The sequence below is a fragment of the Carassius gibelio genome, chromosome B18 (assembly GCF_023724105.1).
Source record: "Carassius gibelio isolate Cgi1373 ecotype wild population from Czech Republic chromosome B18, carGib1.2-hapl.c, whole genome shotgun sequence".
NCBI classification, from domain to species: Eukaryota; Metazoa; Chordata; class Actinopteri; order Cypriniformes; family Cyprinidae; genus Carassius; species Carassius gibelio.
In genome coordinates, this window is record NC_068413.1 from 10185875 (window position 1) to 10206090 (window position 20216).

The 20216-nt window shown below is 35.4% G+C and overlaps 2 protein-coding genes across 5 annotated transcripts in view; one reads left to right on the forward strand and one right to left on the reverse strand.

The window, feature by feature from the left end:
• LOC127976968 (N-terminal EF-hand calcium-binding protein 2-like) overlaps positions 1–20216 on the forward strand; it is a 93834-nt gene that overhangs the window by 22669 nt on the left and 50949 nt on the right. For all 4 annotated transcript variants that reach the window (XM_052581566.1, XM_052581565.1, XM_052581564.1 and 1 more), the window contains exons 3-5: positions 8351–8459; positions 11996–12021; positions 12305–12402. In XM_052581566.1, coding sequence (XP_052437526.1) covers positions 8351–8459; positions 11996–12021; positions 12305–12402 — 233 coding nt within the window. The remainder of the gene's footprint in view (positions 1–8350; positions 8460–11995; positions 12022–12304; positions 12403–20216) is intronic.
• LOC127976969 (galactose-specific lectin nattectin-like) overlaps positions 16320–20216 on the reverse strand; it is a 32036-nt gene continuing 28139 nt past the window's right edge. The window contains exons 2-6 of the mRNA XM_052581568.1: positions 17999–18066; positions 17740–17825; positions 17434–17559; positions 16963–17071; positions 16320–16785 (exon numbers count right to left, since the gene is read on the reverse strand). Of these exons, the coding sequence (XP_052437528.1) occupies positions 16721–16785; positions 16963–17071; positions 17434–17559; positions 17740–17825; positions 17999–18059 (447 nt within the window). The 5' untranslated portion in view covers positions 18060–18066 and the 3' untranslated portion in view covers positions 16320–16720. The remainder of the gene's footprint in view (positions 16786–16962; positions 17072–17433; positions 17560–17739; positions 17826–17998; positions 18067–20216) is intronic.

Consider the following 20216-nt stretch of genomic DNA (forward strand, 5'->3'; position numbering starts at 1 on the left):
AATGGAAGGGATAAAACACCTACTGACTTTATACCCAATTCTATACTGATGCTGAATGTTGAAGAGTGAATTTCAGTCTGTGTCTGCTTTTAAAATCCAGATGGCTTTCCTCCAGATTGAACCTCTGAGTATATCAAGTGGACAATTGCCAGTGCCACATATTGGTGCAATGCAGATGTCTTTCTAAAGATAAAGAGAATAATTATGTACTTCCATTAAACCAAACATTGCACTTTTTTCTGATTTGTATTAGCAAGCAGATCCATTTAAACTAATGCATTTTAATAGGGAAACCCCCGTTATAGTTGCTACTTTTTGGGTGGGTGGGGTAGGGTTGCTTTAAGTCAGTTGTTTAATTTTTTTTTAATGGTCCCTTAGCATTTCTGGTGATCACAGTCATGAATCTGCTCTCCTAATAATTAGTCAATTGCAGCATTGAGCTGCATATACATCATACTGCAGTATGCATTACATTAGAGATGGGATTCATGAACTTTATTGACCACAAAACAGGCTGAACTTACATTAGTCGCTTGGCAGACTCTTCATCCTTAACTGATGGCATTGCTTTGAATGGTGCAGTACTAATAGAGCCCCACCCATTTTCCACTCGCCCACATATACACTCACTCATAGACATACTCAGACAAGCTCCACTTTGAAGCATGCATCTAACACTCATCTGAATTTGCCCTTTTGTCTGAGAGGCAGAAAACTATGCTTTCTGTACTTATAACAGGCTCTCCGGTTCCAGTTTGAAGAGTTTGTCGATTGTAAAATAAGAATGAGACAGCAAAGCTTATTAAAACAAATCCATTGAACCTAAATTATATATTTATCTCACTATCCTTAGCCCTCCACATTAAGTGTTAGATAACTTGTAGTCTCCTTTTTTTAATTGAAGCATGAAGTCTCTGCAGTGAATAGGTGCCACCAGAATGCGAGCCCAAACAGCTGATGAAAATATCACAGTAATACAAAAGTAATCCATTTGATCAGTTAAACATCTGGTGAAGTGAAAAGCTGATTGTTTATAATAATCAAATCATTCTATAAGAGATCAAGCACCTTTTACAAGTGAAAACCAGTTCTAAACAAATATGTTTGTGGATTTTTATGTGATAAGTTTATTATGGGTTTTGGACACATTTTGAACAGAAACAATGATTTAAAGTTAAAATACATTAATGATGGATTTGTTTCCTACAAACACAGCTTTTGGCTTCACAAGATGCTGATTGGTGGATTATTTCGATTATTGTGATGTTTACATCAGCAGTTTGGACTCTCATTTTGATGACACCCATTCACTGTTGAGGATCCTTTGCGCAAGTAATGCAATGCATCATTTTCCCAAATCCGTTCTGATGAAAAAACAAACTCATCTACATCTCGGATGACTTGAGGGTGACTGAAGCTATGGATGAACGATTCCTGCTGATTTTCAGATAGTGCTCACCAGTTTTGTGTGAAATATGCATCAGACAGTGAACAAACTGTGGGTGGTCTGTGGACAAAGCTCTAGAGACCGAAACTCATTTCTACATGGCTGTTTCTCTTGAGAAGGTCATTGGTTTGATGCAGAGCTACAGTCTTTCTGAGAGTGTTGCTTTCGAGATTTGCAGATTTGTAGCCCTCGCTTGTCTCTGCTAATGCACTTTTCTGGTGGCTGGGTCACACTAATAGGATTTCCACGTGAAATGCCCACTCAGGCAGCTGAGGTTAATGACTCATTTGAATGAATTGTGATTGAATCAGGTTTGTTAGATGAAGCATTAATTGATTCTGTCAATGGAGCTGGGGATTAGGATTCACTCTTATTCAATCAGATTCTGCTATACTTATCTTCTCCACAGAGATAGAGTGTGGTTGGCTTTTACATGTGCTGTAGTAGCGGATGTCTTCATAATGAGAAATTTAAACATTGCTCCTTAATAGTTTGCATGTCATTTGTTTGACTTATAATAGTTGAGATATTGTTTTGAGTTATTGTGTAATGTCTATACATTCCATTTGACCATAAGTGCCCTACAAAGTGGACTTTACAGGGTATTCCATCATCTTTAGTCAAGATTCCAGTGTTCAGTTTGTAGGGCCACTCTGACCAGCAGGGATACATCATTTCACAGGAAGCAAAGAGGAAAATGTACCCAATAGTCATTGCACATCACTAAAGCACTTAAAGAAATTTGATTCCGTGGATGAAAAAAAAGTTGAAGTTTTTTTTAAACATTTTTTTTTAGTTTAATTAGTCCCATGTGTGTTTTGTACATGGTTGTTAGCTGGTATAAAATGTTACAGTGCAAATCTGGTTAAATATGCTAAAATATACATATATAATATAATGTAATATAATCAAATTAAGTTTATTTTCATATTAAAAATGGCATCAGACATTTATCAGTCAGGTGTGCACTTTTAAATATGACAGTTTAATTTAATTAAATAATAACTTAAATAATTTATTCATTTATAAGATGTGCTTTAGCCAGATCATTTTTAATCGCCTTTTAGCACTTTTGGTAAACAAAACCACATGTGTGGTCGAACCAAACAAGACTGGTGTGAAAACACCCTAATCCTAAACAATTAGTCTGGCCAATGGGACATTATTGTAGAGTGCCTCCCATCCAATTAATCACAATAAGCTTTGTTACTTTTGATATGAAGCAAAATCTCAGATTTCAAATTCTGTCCATTTTATAACAAAATTCTAACAATAAATACCATTTTGGCACTGTTTAACGTGGATATAGTCTATTTGCCAACAGGATTTATGAGTAGCAGAGAAAAAGCTGAAAGACTTGGCAGAAGGATTTAAACGCCAACTATCCACCAATGAGCTTGAGGTTACACATTGCTGAAGTCTGTCAGAACAAAAAGTTTGAGAGTGTGATTCCTTTGGTCAAGATCTATCTAGGATATGTGCTATATGCTATTCTCCACTATTGTTTTAATATATGAAAGAAATGATGACATCTGTAACACAACCTTGTAAATGTTGTTGTTGTAATGCCAGGTTTCACATTATGCTCATTTGAGTTTGCTCCGTGAGATTGTTTTCTTCTTTCTTCTCTTTAGTTACAGTAGGATACCGCCCAAGAGCCTGAGCATGTCGTACAGTCTCAGTAACACCTATTTGTATTTTGGCTCACTGTTACACTGTTAGCAAAACATGTCAGTGCTGGAGACATATGGAAGTGGGAGGATGAGTTGAGTAAATGTTTGGCATGTGCTTATGGATCCTCTCAGGTTTCCATCCCACTGTTCGGACATATGGCTGAATCAAATCCCAACAGACTTCAAAGGTACTGGTGTCCACCTCAGACGGGCAGACACACAGGCAATCTGAAGGCAGATAGATTAAATGATGCTTTGAAAGACAGGCTTTCAGTGCGACAGGCAGGTAGGGCTAGCTTTTTTCCATTCTGATCGATGTTACTGAGCAAGAGAAACTGACAGGCCTGTGAAAGGCTCTTTTACTGTTCATCCATCATTACTCTCAGAGTGGTGTCTTTGGGACGGGCCAGAGGGAGTGTGCGACTTTCATATTAGTTTAGCTTTTGCGTTATTTACTGTTCTGGTAATGGAGAGGGGGGCTGGGCAGTGCAGAGTTTATACAGTCTTCTGCAGCAGAATCTCAACAATCTCCAGCATCATTACACTAGGGTCACAATATATGTGATGATTTGGGTGATTGTTTTAGATGGAGGTTGTTTATAACCATGGGCAGAGTCGCAATGACAAAGTGAGCTTTGGCAAATGAAAAATAATAAATACTTTTCTTCTACAAGGTGATTTGAAAATATCTATCTATCCATCTATCTATATATCTATATATCTATGTATTTTTTTTTTTTTTTTTTTTTTTTTTTCAGAATAATCTTAAAGTTTTAGAAATAAGCGTATGGTATTGTTATTATGTTATGTTGTTATTTTAATAAGAGTAAAAATGCTTAATGTTTACAAGCATAACAATTTGGATATAAGATATTAAAATATTTTGCTAGGTTTCTTGTTTTATTTTATGTAGGGATGCACAGTATGTGTGTACGTGTGTATACCAGTTGGTATTTAATTGTTTACACTGATTTCTCCTATTTTATATTTACATTCTTTACCGTCATCTAATACTCACCTAAAGTTATTATTTTAATAACACTATTCATTCAATAACACTGTTAATAGCACTGTACATGGAAATAATAGTATAGAAACAATTATTACTCTGAAATTGCTTGTAATTTTTTCAAAGAATTACAAAGAAATGGCAAAGTAACACATTGGATTAAACTAAAATAGTATTTTCTTGTAAAACAAGCATCAATAATGTTTTTTCACAACTTTGAAAAATTTATTTTACATTATAAATTAATCTTTATCTAAATTTAAAAGAACAACCAGTTTAATGCTGTAGATAATAGGGTTGTGATATCTACATTTACTTGTAGCATTTAAATGACTGATTGTATTTTTTTGTGACTTATTTTACATTTATGTAGAAAAAAATATAGATAATTTTAATAGCAGCCTTTTATCAGTGCTAAAATGAAAATAATTATAGATTTTTATTGTATCTGCTGTCATTTTATTAAGTAAATTTAGTTTAATTGAATTGTAATTCATTTTAATATGATTACAGAAGTCAACCACATGCCGCTGATGTGGATCGTAGGAGAGGACAGGTGAGACAAGGAGATAAACACAATGAAAGAGAAAAAAATGAGAGTGAGCGTATGTACGATTAAGACATCTCAGATCCCAGAGGTCTGCTCCTGTTCTTTTGGTTACCATGGCAACATGTACCCCAGTTCTTCCCCGAAATGTGGCTTGAGTTGTGAGAGATGGGAAGAGACGTGTTTGCAAGGAGGTGCTAAGATGTGCTGGGGCCATTGGTTGTGAAAAGTGCTAATTGCCTCTTTTTCATGGGAAGTAGGGATGACTGTGACGGTGTCCAGTCCCTGCAGACTCTTGCCTTCCTACACACATTAACTAAACTTCACCTCTTGGTCCATTTCCACCTCTCAAAACCAGTCTCATCAGTCCCTTATCCTGCTCCCAAGGCTGAGCAACAATCGAGATGCCGGTTTGTTTTTCTCACCACCAAATTAAACTTTGCACTCTTTATTCGTACTGAAATACCCATATGTTATCTAGAAGGATGAAGCATTTCTGTCAATCAAGCAGCATCTCTGGAGAATATAATGGTGACAGAGAAAATATGAACAGAAAGAACATTATATAGGGTCATCATTACATGAAGTACAATCCATTCCTTTACACTGCAGACAGAGGCATATTCTGTAGAGGGAACATGTTTGCCTTGCCCAGTGTTCTGTAACAGTGGTCAATAGCTGTCCATCAACTGACTAGTTAGTGGAAAAACATTTTACTGTCTATATATATATATATATACATATATATATATATATATATATGTGTGTGTGTGTGTGTGTGTGTGTGTGTGTGTGTGTGTGTGTGTGTGTGTGTGCGTGTGTGTGTGTGTGTGCCTGAACCACAAAACCAGACATAGAGGTCAAGCAAAATTTATTCAAGAATTTGAGTGAACTTCAAGGAATGGACTGAGGCTAGGGTCGAGGCATCAAAAGCCACCACATGCAGACGTGTCAAGGAATTTGGCTACTGTTGTCGTATTACTCTTGTTATGCCACTCCTGAACCACGGACAATGTCAGAGGCTTCTTACCTTTTCAGATGAGAGCAAGTTTTGTATTTTATTTGGAAACCAAGGTCCTAGAGTCTGGAGGAAGGGTGGAGAAGCTCTTAGCCCAAGTTGCTTGAAGTCCAGTGTTAAGTTTCCACAGTCTGTGATGATTTGGGGTGCAGTGTCATCTGCTGATATTGACCCATATTGTAAATTTTGGAGCACTTCATGCTTCCTTCTGCTGACCAGCCTTTTGTAGATTCTGATTGAATTTTCCAGAAGGATTTGGCACCTGCCCACACTGCCAAAAGCACCAAAGGTTGGTTAAATGACCATTGTGTTGGTGTGCTTGACTGGCCAAAGAAACTCACCAGATCTGAGCCCCAGAGAGAATCTTTGCGATATTGTCAGGAGGAAAATGATAAACAAGAAACCAAAAATTGCAGATGAGCTGAAGGCCACAGTCAAAGAAACCTGAGCTTCCATACCACCTCAGCAGTGCCACAAACTGATCACCTCTATGTCACGCCGAATTGAGGCAGTTATTAAAGCAAAAGGATTCCCTACCAAGTATTGAGTACATGTACAGTAAGTGAACATACTTTCCAGAAGGTCAACAATTCACTTACATTTTTTTTTATTGGTCTTATGAAATATTCTAATCTGTTGAGATGGGTTTTTGTTAAATGTGAGCCAAAATCATCACAAAGAGTTTCACAGTGTGATCTATATATGTTACAAAAGATTTTTATTTCAATTATGTTCTTTTAAACTTTATATTAATCAAAGGATCCTGAAAAATAAAAAAAGATTTCTAAAGGATCATATGAAACTGTAGACTGGAGAAATAGCTGCAGAGAATGTAGCTTTGCCATCACAGAAAAAAAAGAAACATTTTAAAATAAACTAAAATGTATAACAGTTATATTTTAAATTGTATAATATAATGTAATATAATGTTTCACAGTATTACTCATAAGAGATTTTGAAAAACATAAAAAATTCTTACTAAACCCCAAACTTTTAAACAGCAATGTATATATTCATTTCCATTGGATTCAAGGCAGTAAAAGAGTAGTGTTAAGTTTCAAATATGCTTTGGTTTTAAGGCTTCGGTTCTGAGTGAATGAAAAGCTGTCATTGTCATGACACTCTTACTGTGTCAAATGAGATATTGCACTTTAAAATCCCACTGAAAGGCCATCCACATTATTTGGAAGATAAACCATTTCTGTCCATCAAGCAGCATTACATTAGCCCACCTGCAGTTTAGGTAAGTACAGCAATTTCCAGGTAATTGCACAGCAGGACCATTCGCTCTCTTAAATACTGTAGCTCTGCAAGAAGATAAAAATCATTCTTTACAACCAGCATCATGCAAACAATGATCATCAACATAAAATGCTGGTCATATAAGATTAATTTGTCAACTTAACCCAGTACAGGGAGGTTTATTGACTCATTAAGATATATTACAGAGGTAATGTTACTGTTACGCATCAGCTGTCACTAGAGCACAGTGCTGAAATTGGGCAAGAATATGTCTGTTTTCTAAGCAAGCACTCCTTCCTGTGGAAAAGAGAAGAAAAGTGGGTCACTGCCTAATTAAGGGCTAGGTTCCCCGTGCTCCTCAGCCTTTGCAAAGACACGGGGAAAGACAGAAACACACACTTCATTTGTAAGCTATGGTTCAGAGAAAGATCTGCTTTTGATTTTGCTTCCCATCCTACCTTCACTTTCTAACCATGACAAAGAAAGGATGAGGACATAATGGAGCTAGAGAAAGAAGAACACAAATGCACAGATATGTTAGGGTGTTTTTCTATAAAGAGAAGAATAGATAAAGGTCATGTATAAATACAAGGCCATGTGTTGGAGGTGTAGAACTGCACTGACAAGCCATAAGTGGTTCTCATTTCCAGTAAAAGCTTTTGGATTTAGAAACTACAATCCAATACAATCTTTGGAGCCACTGATTGGCTGCACTTCCTTACATATTGTATTTCGGCTCTACTTTGTCCAATAAGCGCAGGTCTAACTTCAAGGGCGAATCCAGGGTGATGAATATTTCATTTCTCCCAGCATTGACTCAGCTGAGACTCTTATTGGTAACATCCCCCTTCTATCACCAACCTTTTCAGTATATTTTCCTGGTAGCCTCCTGTTTCTCATCAGTGGTGATGCTTTAAAAAAAAGTCAGTAAGATTATTATTTGATTTTTTTATTAATACTTTTATGTAGCAGAGACATGTTAAATTGATCAAAAGTGACAGTAATAAAAATGTACTACAAAAGATTTCTATTTCCTTTTGGATTTCTTTTGGACAAATAAACGTATGTTTGCAAAGAGTGACAAAGGGATAAACAGAAGAGACTGTGCAGAAAATCTATAGATAGTGATGGTATAGTAACATACCATATGTTATTTACTAACCTTGGGCTCTTGTTCCCTCTTTAAGAATAATCCGGATTCATAAACATTAGAATGAGGGTTAAGAATAAATGAATGTGTCTACGCACCTAAACCCATCAGTTTTCTGTCCATATTTGTACGAATGCTTTGTTTACATGTAATTATTAGGGAACAAGACCCATGGTAGTGTATGGAACCCACACATACAGAAATAACCATGATGCTGATACACCTTACTAAAGGCTTGCAGCTAAAATCTGTTTCCTCCTGCAGATGATGGAAAGCTCTCCCTTGATGAGTTCCAGGCATTCTTCTCTGATGGGACTCTGAATGAAGAGGAGCTAGAAAAACTGTTTCACACCATTGACTCTGATAAAACCAGGTGATTCTACACACAGCGCTGAATACACGTCCAGTGAATCACAATACAGGACAGAGGGGCAATAAAAATAGGAAACAATAAGACATTGGTTAAATTGTCAGGGAATGAAAAAAAAAATGGATTGGAACTTTTTTCATTTCATTTTGTGTTAGTATACCATGGTCAAGTTGTTATATCTTCCAGTATTTAGAATTATCTCAGTAGTGCAAATGTCAAGAAGTATTATCCATTTCTCTAAAAGAGAATCTAGTCAGTGGCGAAGCATGGATGAGGTGATTTCGCCTAGGGCACAAGCTTCACCTCATGTAAGCTGCTGTGCAAAGCACTGTAACTGTTTCATCAGATCTGGCCCTGTGGGGTTTCAGAAAATAAATTCCAACTTCTCACGCTGTCTCTAATTTATTTAATTAGTCTGCTTTTTGCTAAGGCAAATTTCATAGGTAGCTTTTTATGTATTTTCAAGTAATTAATAAAAAAATATTTTCACAATATTTGTAAAAAATTTATAAAATTAAAACATGTCTGGAAATTACACAAAATATTATAAAATAAAAATATATTTAAATGTAATAAACATAAAAACAGATCATTATAAACAATGTTTGTTTTAAATAAATATAATGTATTTATTAATAATATATTATATTGTATAATTCATAATACATTTAACACAATACAGTATTTTCACACACAAAAGATATATACCAAATACTTCTGCATATTATAATTTTAGCATACTTTCAGAATTATTTTTTATCTTAATTATTTGACAATAATAGTTTTATGATAGAAATGAACATTTCAGATTAAAATTCTGGTTCTGTGTAATAAAAATCACTCCCTGGGACATAAGAGTATCCGTAGCATACTTTTTGAAGAAATAACCATGTAAACAAGACCTTCAGATCCCCTGATTATAGGTAATAGTTTCTCAAGAATCAGGCAGAAAAATAGGGCAGATTTCTTCTCTGGTGGACATAATGAAGGATAATGGATTGTAAGAAAAGGTGAAAGGGGAAAGACAGTGACTTATGAGGGATAATAAAGAGATGAGGTGAACATTAATAGGAAAAGACCCTTTAGAATTGCTTATATATTTGCTTCTAGTCATATAACATTGGATTGGTAGCTTTCTCTCTCAGTCTCTCTTAAAGTTTTGTGTTTGGAAAGTTTCATCATGACTACATCTGTCTCATCTATAGCGTTCTACTACCAGATCTCTTTCTCTTTCTGTTCTTTGTGTCTCACGCACCCCATTTCCTGATGTTTGTGTGTATAGGTGTGTGTGAGCTTGTCTCTGAAGGCAGAGCAGCTCATGTGTGTGTGTGTGTTGTCTTTAATCACATTTCAGAATAAATTATGTAAAAAAGGAGAAGTCTGCAGCTGCTAGGATGCGGTCACTGCTCTGCAGGTCCAACATTGCCTTCTCTCTAAATAATGAACCACCAGAGCCCATAAGGACTGGTGCAGAGAAAAGGATGGAGACAAGAGGGCTAGATGATGAGATGGGGGAGGGCTGGAAAGACACTGGGGTGGGGGGTGCGGAGAGAGACTAAGGTGGTGAAGATCGAATGGAAGAAGAAAAATGAGAGCTTTATGCATGTCCCCTCTTTGTACTTGTTTCTCATTTACACTTATGTTGTGGATTTGAAATGAAACACGAGCCTCTCAGCTTTCGTCTTCCATTCATCCGAATATCATGCTGACATTCGCACACACTTTTACATCATTCCTAACAGGTGTGACTATGATGGAAATCTGATTTTTATTGCTCTTACCATTTGATACCATGATGACCAACAGGATTAGCCCCACTGTGAAATCTCATTGGTCAAAATGATGCTTTTCATATCTGTATATTAAATCATTGTTAATTTCTGTTTGTAAATTATTTTCCTCTATAACTTGACAGATTTTTAAGAGATGCATGACATTTGAACAAAAAAAAATAATTTTATTCACTGAGGATCAATTTATGAAAGTTGTTACATATCAGAATTAAGCCAGACTGAATTCAAGTTTGTTAAACAGTGCTTTTATAGCTATTGTTTAACATGGTCTAATAGCATTTGCAGCCTAAGTGACATCAGAAAAGTCATTTGATGCGAAGAACAAGCTATTATTATTTTTATTAAAAATTGCAGAGATTTTTTTTTAATAACATGCATAGATGAATCATTCACAGTGAGACTAAGTTTTGAAATCCTTTTATTAACATATTGGATGGAAATTAATCACACTGATGAATCTGATCACTAGCTGATCTAGCACAGTGCTAATGGGTATGAATGAGATCAGCCCCTAGCAAAGAGAGAGACTCATGACATTCAGTCTTCCCATCTCTTCTGTCCTCTGCTGAGGGGGACATACTCTTTATTTGACAGGCCAGGCATCAAGAGCTCAGTACCAGTGAAAGGAGAGAGGATTGTTAGCCATGTTCACTCTCAGTGCCCACCATACACCTGTAAATGTCATACTTTATATCTTTTTTTTGTGCTTCCCTTTGCCGGGAAAGTATAAAGAAGTGAGAGATGAAAAGTCCAAGAGCAAAAATAAGATAGAAAGAGGATAGGATGAAGCCCAGAAAGGGTAACAGCCAGGCAGTAGAAACCATTTCTGCAGCTAGTTTCTTTTCTTTTTCCTCTTCTTTGTTTTTGTCTAGTAGTGCCCTGTATGAGTACACTTTATAACATTACAATAGTCATTTTTGTTGGAATGTTTGGCCTATTTTTAAATAATCTAGTCTATTAAATAATTTAAAATGTCAAATGCTTGGCCTCATTTGATTATTTCTTCTTTTTTCTTTTGTTTAGAACTAAATGCAACTAAACTAAATGCAACCTGAAAGATAAGATTATTAATATCCAACTGAGTCTGGCTTCAGTATAAATAACAAAATGTCATATTTTGTAACACTTGAGTTAACCTTTTGGGGTGTGAGGTTATTTAGGGGGCCTGGAGAGGTTTTGACCTGCTCTGACATTTGTGCTTTTTTCAGTTGCTTATAAACAAATAAATGGCTAAAGTCTGATAACACTGTAATCAGCACACACTTGGCTACAAGTATATGTGAGCAATATCTATGTACATAAATGTGTTTTTGAGAAAGCAATGTTTATGCATGGTTAGTAAAAAACGAGGGAACGAGACACTGCATCTCATTGCCAAACAGGTGCATCTCAATTAATTAGAATGTCATAGAGAAGTTCATTTATTTCAGTAATTCAACTCAAATTGTGATACTTTTATTGGTCTTATGAATTATTCTAATTTCTTGAGAATTGGTGTGTTTTTGTTAAATGTGAGCCAAAACCATCACAATTAAAAGAATCAAAGACTTAAAATACTTCAGTCTGTGTGCACTGAATTTATTTAATGCACAAGTTTCACAATTTGAGTTGACAACATTCTTATTTATTGAGATGCACCTGTAATGTTTGATTTGTGTTAGGTCTTCCCTTGTATCTTATCTCTTTCCTCTTCTGGTTCTTCTATTCTGTTTTTCTGTATGCTTCCCTTTTCCTGCGATGTGTTAGTAATGTTGACACCAAGGAACTATGCGGTGAGTATGTTGGTATGTTACAGTGGCAAAGAATATCATTTTCTTCACAAACAAATATTTTTATTTGAATAGATTTGGTATTTACGTGTACAATATGTGAACCTACTCTATGTGTATACTTTCAGTTTTAATATCAATGTCAATGGATAGTGTAACAATTTCTAAAGTATTTTTGGGTCATTTTTGTTGGCAATTAAATTTGTCTATGTTTTCAGTCGTCTGTATGGTTTGTGAGTTTGGAGAAATGCATAATTTTGTTGTGCCTCATTTCTCTGTTCGTCAGACTACTTTGCCAACCACATGGGGGATTATGAAGGTGTTCTGGCCTCCCTAGAGACACTCAATCTGGCCATTCTCAAAGCCATGGACTTCACCAAAAAGGTTAGTGTGCCAAAAACTAAAAATTAAGTGTCTCTGCTTCAGTGGCCTTTTGCATTTGCCATTCAAAGTCCAATAATATGGATTCCGATTTTTAAAGACATGCACATTTCCATTTAAACATCGCTGTTTTTGCTTGGCATCTGCTCCTGAATTATAGCTTCATATGTATCTAAAACATAAAGTCATCTCCTATAAGCATAGTACAGTAAATCTTTCCTCAGATGAGGAACAGATATTGAGAGAGGAGTGTGAGCAAGTTATTGCAGTCTCTCCTACTCGTCTAAATATAACCTTCCATTTCAAAGCTTGGCTTGCATATTCTGTTTGTGGTTTTCTTCTTATTAGCAAGCTGGTGCTCAGATAGACAGCACTGCAGATTACAGAACTGTGGCCATCCCAAATATTTGCCACTCTCTTTCTTTCAGTTTCTAACTGAGTGTGTAATCTGTTTTATAGAAGACGTAAAAACCCAAACGCTCTATATGTTCTTTTTCCTTCAGCTCTTCTTGTATGAGTCTTTGAGTGTATTCCTCCCTGCTCCTTGTATTTCACACTCCACACCTTTTGAATATTGCAAGTTAGAGTTCTTAAATACCTGGCTGAGTGATGGTTATAAAATATCTGGTCCGATACGAACTGAGTTAAAATATATAGGCCATTTGGGGTACAGTTATTAGTGTTTGTTGTATCTGTGCACACATAAGATTCACAGCGATGGTTTCTGGGATCGAAAACCTGCTTATAGACCAACACTTGTGTTTTAATGCGGTTGGCTGATTGCAAACAAACCTACATTGATTTCAGAAAGCGAATTATAACACCCTGTGATTCTTCACCACCCCTACATTTGCATTTCTGGTGCTTTCTTAACAAAGCCACTCACAACTGTAAGTGTGAGTGCATAATTTTGTATTTGAAATCTCCTTTAAAGGGGGGGTGAAATGCTCGTTTTCACTCAATATCCTGTTAATCTTGAGTACCTATAGAGTAGTACTGCATCGTTCATAACTCCAAAAAGTCTTTAGTTTTATTATATTCATAAGAGAAAGATAGTCTGTTTTCCCGGAAAAACACGAGCGTCTGTAGGCGTGACGTGTGGGCGGAGCTAAAGAATCACGAGAGCCAGTAGGCTTTTGCTTTGATAGTGTTTGGAAGCTGTGACATTACGTGAGGACAAAACCAACCAAAACAAACCATTGCTAACAGTCAGATTCAGCGTATATTTATGATCCAGAGGCTGAAATTTAACAAGAGCAGCAGCAACAACAGCGTCTCTATGTGGTATGTACTGAAACGGTATATATTTGCTTAGCGGTTTTGGAAAATGACTAAGTTCCACTTTGTCGTCTTTTTTTTTTTTTTTTTTTTTTTTTTAAGCTGTACATGTGGAAAGTGCAGTTTGATGACAACATCGCATGTTGTTTACTTGATGTTCTTACGCGCCGATAGCTAAGTTAACAACACAGAGATATTTGAAGCAGTTTTACTCGTGCAGTTTGATGACAACATCACATGTTGTTTACTTGATGTGCTTACATGCCGACAGCTAAGTTAACAACACAGAGATATTTGAAGCCGTTTTACTCACCGCATGCGGTTCCAACACACGATCGTGACCCTTTTTCGTTGGGACTGCATTATCCTTAAGAAATAAACGATGTGCAAATCCGTCGTCAAACTGGGCCTTGTTAGTAAAACAAGCATCTTCAAAATGCAGGGAACAAACACTTACACAACTCCGTTGATGCTCTGTAAAAAATAAACTCCATCCACTGGTCCCTTAATGCTGTTTCTCTTTAGATAATCTGTGCAGGGTTGTCTTGCCCTGGCAACCAAAAACACACTCCTTTTGTGACATTTCGCGACGCTCTCGCTCTGATCAGCGAATGCCTGTTGTGCTCTCATTGCTCTGCTATACGGGAGCGCGCGCTCTTCCGGGAGAAGTGCCCTCAGGACCCATATAAGGAAATTCCGCTCCATCTAACGTCACACAGAGCCATACTCGAAAAAAACTTTCCGAAACTTGTGACAAACCGGAAGGAGTATTTTTGTTCCAAAAATACTCCTTCAAACGTACAACTTAATTTTTGAAACTTTGTCCATGTTTAGCATGGGAATCCAACTCTTTAACAGTGTAAAAAACTCAGTATGCATGAAATAGCATTTCACCCCCCCTTTAATCTTTTTTCTCTTTTTTCTTTTCAATTTCAATTCACCGTAGTGCCATTTTGGAGAATATGAGCTGACACAAATAGCGTACATTCTTCTGTGTCAGCCGCGCTGCACGGATGTGCTGTTTTCGTTCAAATCAAAGCGTAAATACATGTAGAAAACGTATCTTTGTGTAGCAGCTGACACAATACCATACACAGTTTGCATTCACAGATATTCTCCAAATGGCGTTGCGGCGATGCGGAGAGACACAGAGGAGACACATTTTTGTATAAAGTCCTTATTTTTGTTTTCTTCGTGTATAAGAAGTATTCTCGACGCTTCATAACGTTACGGTTTAACCACTGATTGCCGATGGACTATTCTGACAATGTCTTTCATGCTTTTCTGGACCTTGACAGTGTAATTTACTAGGCAGTCTATGGGACAGTCACAAGCCTCCCGGTTTTCATCAAAAGTATCTCAAATTGTGTTCCAAAGAACAACGAAGGTTTGGACCGACATGGGAGTAAGTGATTAATGACAAAATTTCATTTTGGGGTGGAGTATCCCTTTAACGTATTAAAATTCAGCCTTCTAACTCAGAATTTTTTATACGGTTAAAGTCTTCTAAGGACTAATAGTGATGAACACATGCTGCATTCTCAGGATAACATAAGGAAATAAGGTTTCCTTTCATTACTATCTTGACCAAGTGCATTCCATATGGCTAAATTATGACACACAGGTGCCCTTCTCCCTCCAAAATCCTCACTTCAACGGTTTTACGCAATATCTAGCGCATAGGGATCCTCACTTCTGATTTGGACTTTGTCATTGGCCTGTCACACAGAAGCCTGTTTATACCTCAAAGTAAAAATTAAAGAAGGTTATATTGTGAATTGCGATTATATGAAGTTTCAGTTGTAAAATATTCTGTTTATTTATTTACTAGTTTGAGGTGGAAATGGGTTTGGATGTAAGATAAACTTTTTTATAACTCAACATCAACTCTCTGCACTGTTCTTCAGAATCTAAACAGTTGGCCACGCAGTAACATCTGTTGTATGTGAAACATCACAATATTATTTGTTCTAAAGGTAATCTAGTTGTTCAGTTTCCCTAAGGAAATATATAATGCCAACTTTTGACTGGATTAAGCACTGAAATGGGATCCTATTTGGGGACATGATAAAGAAACAAATGACAAACTGTCTACTGCACATAAATCTCTTTTCCTTGTCAGGATATCAAGAATAGATCCTTCAGACAGTTTGCTAAAATAATAGCATTGCTGTCCACTTACTGATAAAATGTAACATGCTTTATAGAATTGTTAACTAGCCTGTTTTTCAGCTATTTATAACAAAGATCAAACTACAGTAGTTTATATGACATGATTAACATATTTTCAACAGAAGCTAAACTGCAAACTACATTACAAAGGAATATGCATAACTTCAAATGACCACTGACAAATGGCATGAAATTCATACTTGGATGAGAAAGTTTGGGATACCAAAAATAATTTTATATCTCAGTGGACATTATTTTGATTACAGTCATAAAACGCAATGCCCATGCAGAGGTGTACACAAAATTACTGTAAACTACATAACTAATAACTTTATACATACGTTGATCTGGGGCCAGTGCATTTTAATTTTTTTCCCGTAACTAGCTATTTATATATTTATATATATAAACACACAAGTATTATGCAATCATTTAATAATTTTTCCTTCGAAACTTAAGGAATAAAAGGTTCTTTAAAAGTGAGTAAAGAACCCTAAGGTATATAGAACCCACTGTACTTTTTATGTAAAGAGTGCACCCTAAGGTTTTTGTCTTCTAGTGACTGGGGTACCAGCATCTTTGTAATTGATTTAAGCAGCCCCTCCCCTGATGATGACATCACTTAAAGCCTATAAAGCCATTCTAATAACTATATATTAAATCTTTTCAAGACAATTTTTTGCCTTTAAAAATACCTTTATTGATTTGAGCAGTGTTTCAGTATAGAGGAGAGATTAAAGTTGAGAAAATACTTAAAGAAAAGAAAAGTTTAATTTCAGAATAACATTTGTAAAGATAAGATCAGAACATGTAAATGTAGTGCAATCACTGACACACAAGTAACTGAGGAACAAGATGACTGTATGTGATCTCACAGGTGTTTAGCGCAAACATAACTCAGTGAGGTTAAACAGGCTGCATCGTTCCAGCGGTTATCTATGGGGTGAAAAAATTAAATATGTCATTCTCAAAATTATCATGTTAGAATCAAAATAAAGTCGAATGTTTAAGACATGTTTGACAAATGAACCAATTCATGTTACTGGTTTATGTGAAATTATACAATTCTAAATAATTATTGTAAATAAATAAAAAATCACACTGGATTCTTACTCTCAAAGTTGAACTCTCCGCAGTTCTCAACATTCAGATTGTCAGGTTGTCCAGGGGCCCAGTAGGTGAAGTCAAACGGAGTTCCATCAGTCCAAAACCACTGTCCATCCTAAAGACCAAAGACAGTTATTATAAGACTCAATTTAGAAGGTCATTTAGTTTGGCTTTGAAGATTAATTTAGTTTAGTTTAGTTTATTTATATCAGGACAATGTGCAGATACATTAAAAAAGTTGGCTGCACCAGATTTAGCATTATGCTAATTTCTATCTGTAGTCCTACACAATTAAAATGACATAACAGAGTTAAAATTACATAACAAAGGCAATTAACATATAAAAAATGATATAACAAAGACGGTTAATACGATGTAAAAGATGTCAAACCATCTTCATTACAAATTTTGGAGATTTCAGTCATGACAAACAAACTAGACAAAGCAAAACAAGAAAATCCACATGATTTTATTTACTTGTTCACCATCATGAGTACCAAACCAGCAACGTGTGGAAGATGAAGGCACCAGACTCAGGAGAAAATCTTGTTGTATTTTATTATGTACAGATGCGAGATTTGCATCCAGACTTAGGCAGTTCTTCTAAAGAGGGAGAATGTTTTATTGTCAGTACAAAATAGTCTTTTTCAGCATAAAGCATAAATTACTTTTTAAACAACATTTTGAGTCAAGCTGGGTCTGCCTGATTATTTGCTCAGTATTATTTTTCTGTCAAATCTATTTACGAAAATAATAAAAATCACCTTGTAACTAACAATTTACCTCTGCTGTGGCCCAGTTGACTGCCTGAGAGAAGAACTTGTAGCATTCGACTCCAAAATTTGTCCATCCATAGGGGCATCGTTGAGCTAAATCCAGTAATTAAACATAATAAATATTATAATAATATTATGATTAATATTATTTGGTTGAATATCATACACTTCCTGCTATTCATCTTTATAAAGCTACAAAACGTCAAATGTTTGGCAGAAAAGCTTTTAAAATTAACGAGGATTTTTTACAATTAAACATTTGTTACCTTCTGCGTTCCCCAGAGAGAACACAGTGAAAAGAAGCAGAAGACTTCTCACCAGTGCCATGATGAAACTGAAAAATAAAAGTTAAGTATTTAAAATTAAAAACAGGTATTACAGGTGTATCTCAATATATTAGAATGTCATGGAAGAGTTCATTTATTTCTGTAATTCAACTCAAATTGGGAAACTTGTGTATTAAATAAATTCAGTGCACACAGACTCAAGTAGTTTGGTTGTGATGAATTTGGATCACATTTAACAAAAACCCACCAATTCACCAAAAGTTGGTTAAATGACAATGATGTTGGTGTGATTGACTGGCCAGCAAACTCACAAGACCTGAACTCCAGAGAGAATCTATGGGCTATTATCAAAAGGAAACTGAGAAACAAGAGACCAAACAATACAGATGAGCTGAAGGCCACTGTCAAAGAAACCTGGGCTTCCATCCCACCTCAGAAGTGCAACAAACTGATCACCTCCGTGCCACACTGAATTGAGGCAATAATTAAAACAGAAGGAGACTCTACCTAGTATTGAGGACATGTACAGTAAATGAACATACTTTCCAGAAGCCAGAATATTCACAAATATTTTTTTATTGGTGTTATTAAGTATTCTAATTTGTTGAGATAGTGAATTGTTACACAGTTGTTATCACAATTAAAAGATCCAAAGACTTAAACTACTTAAGTCTGTGTGTATTGAATTTATTTAATACACAAGTTTCACAATTTGAGTTGAATTACTGAAAAACTTTTCCACAACATTCTAATTTATTGAGATGCACCTGTATACTGCACATTGTGGATTGAATGTATTAAAAAGACAAAGATACTCTAAGTAAAAAGGTTATTCAGTAGGTCTCTGTGCCAAAACTCACCTTAGTTGCCTTTAGAATCTCAGAGGAAGATTTTCTGAAGTTCCAGAAAGAGCCCTGCTTTTATACTTTACTTGTCAAGCGTTTATGTCACAAGAATGATACTGGATATGATTGTTTGATATCTAACTTGTGTACATATAATGCAAATATTTAATATGGAAACTTGGGTAAGATGAGCCTGTCTAGAAAGACAATATTAAGTTAACTAAATATTAACTGAAGGAGATAGATTTTAAGGACAAGGAAAAATATTTACGCACATTGTAAATTATAATCCTTTTTATATAAACTTTTTTAGAAACATGCAGTGTTTTCCTTTCTAACTGTTTCTTGTAGAAAGGAAGAATGACAAAGTGTCTTGAACGTGGCTAAAACACAAAACTAACTACTAATGTAACACAAGCAAGCCTTTTTGTGCATGCCTTAGGCAGTAATTATTTTCATTATATTTATTCATTTAGCAAACACTTTTATCCAAAGGGACTTACAGTACAATGCATTGTGAACAGCAGGGGGTGGGAATCACCAGAGGCCTCACGATATTGTCACAATACCAGTGTTAATTTTGGAAGGCATTTTTGATTTAGTCTTAGTCTTAATCTTGAGACAAAAATGCTTAATAGTCTTAGTCACATTTTAGTCATATGAGTCTTTCATAGTTTTAGTCTAGTTTTAGTCGACGAAAAGTCATTGCATTTTTGTCAACTTTAATCACTACTTTTAGTCAGCCAAACGGTAGTTACCAAAATTTATTTTGGTAGCTATATTATATGTAGTTTTCAAATTATAATAATCATTAATTCTTCTCTGTTTAGACCAAATCAATTAAGCTTATGATGAATTTGAATGAAGCAGTGAATTTGGAAAACCTTGAAAAAATTATATGACAGTTTTCATTTTTGGGTGAACTATCCCTTTAAGAGAAAAAGGAGCAACTTATAAAAATATTATAATATATATATATATATATATATATATACACACCTTCTCATTCAAAGAGTTTTCTTGGTATTTATATATATATAAAGAAGCACAATAAGACAAATACAATAGAGATACAAATTAAACTCATTTTTCAGATACTGTAGGTTTTACTTAGCATGTATACATTTATTTAATATCTTTTGTTAGTTAACATTAATGACAGATTGATGTCTAATTTGGAATGCGGTCCCTATTTCTCTGCAAATGTCTTCATGGCTAAAACATCCTACTACCACAACAAAATTAAAAGCTGTTGTGATGCTCGGACACTCTTCAAGACTTTCTCTTTTCTTCTTAATCCGCCACCACCACCTCCTCCATCGACTCTTACAGCGGACGACTTTGCAGATTTC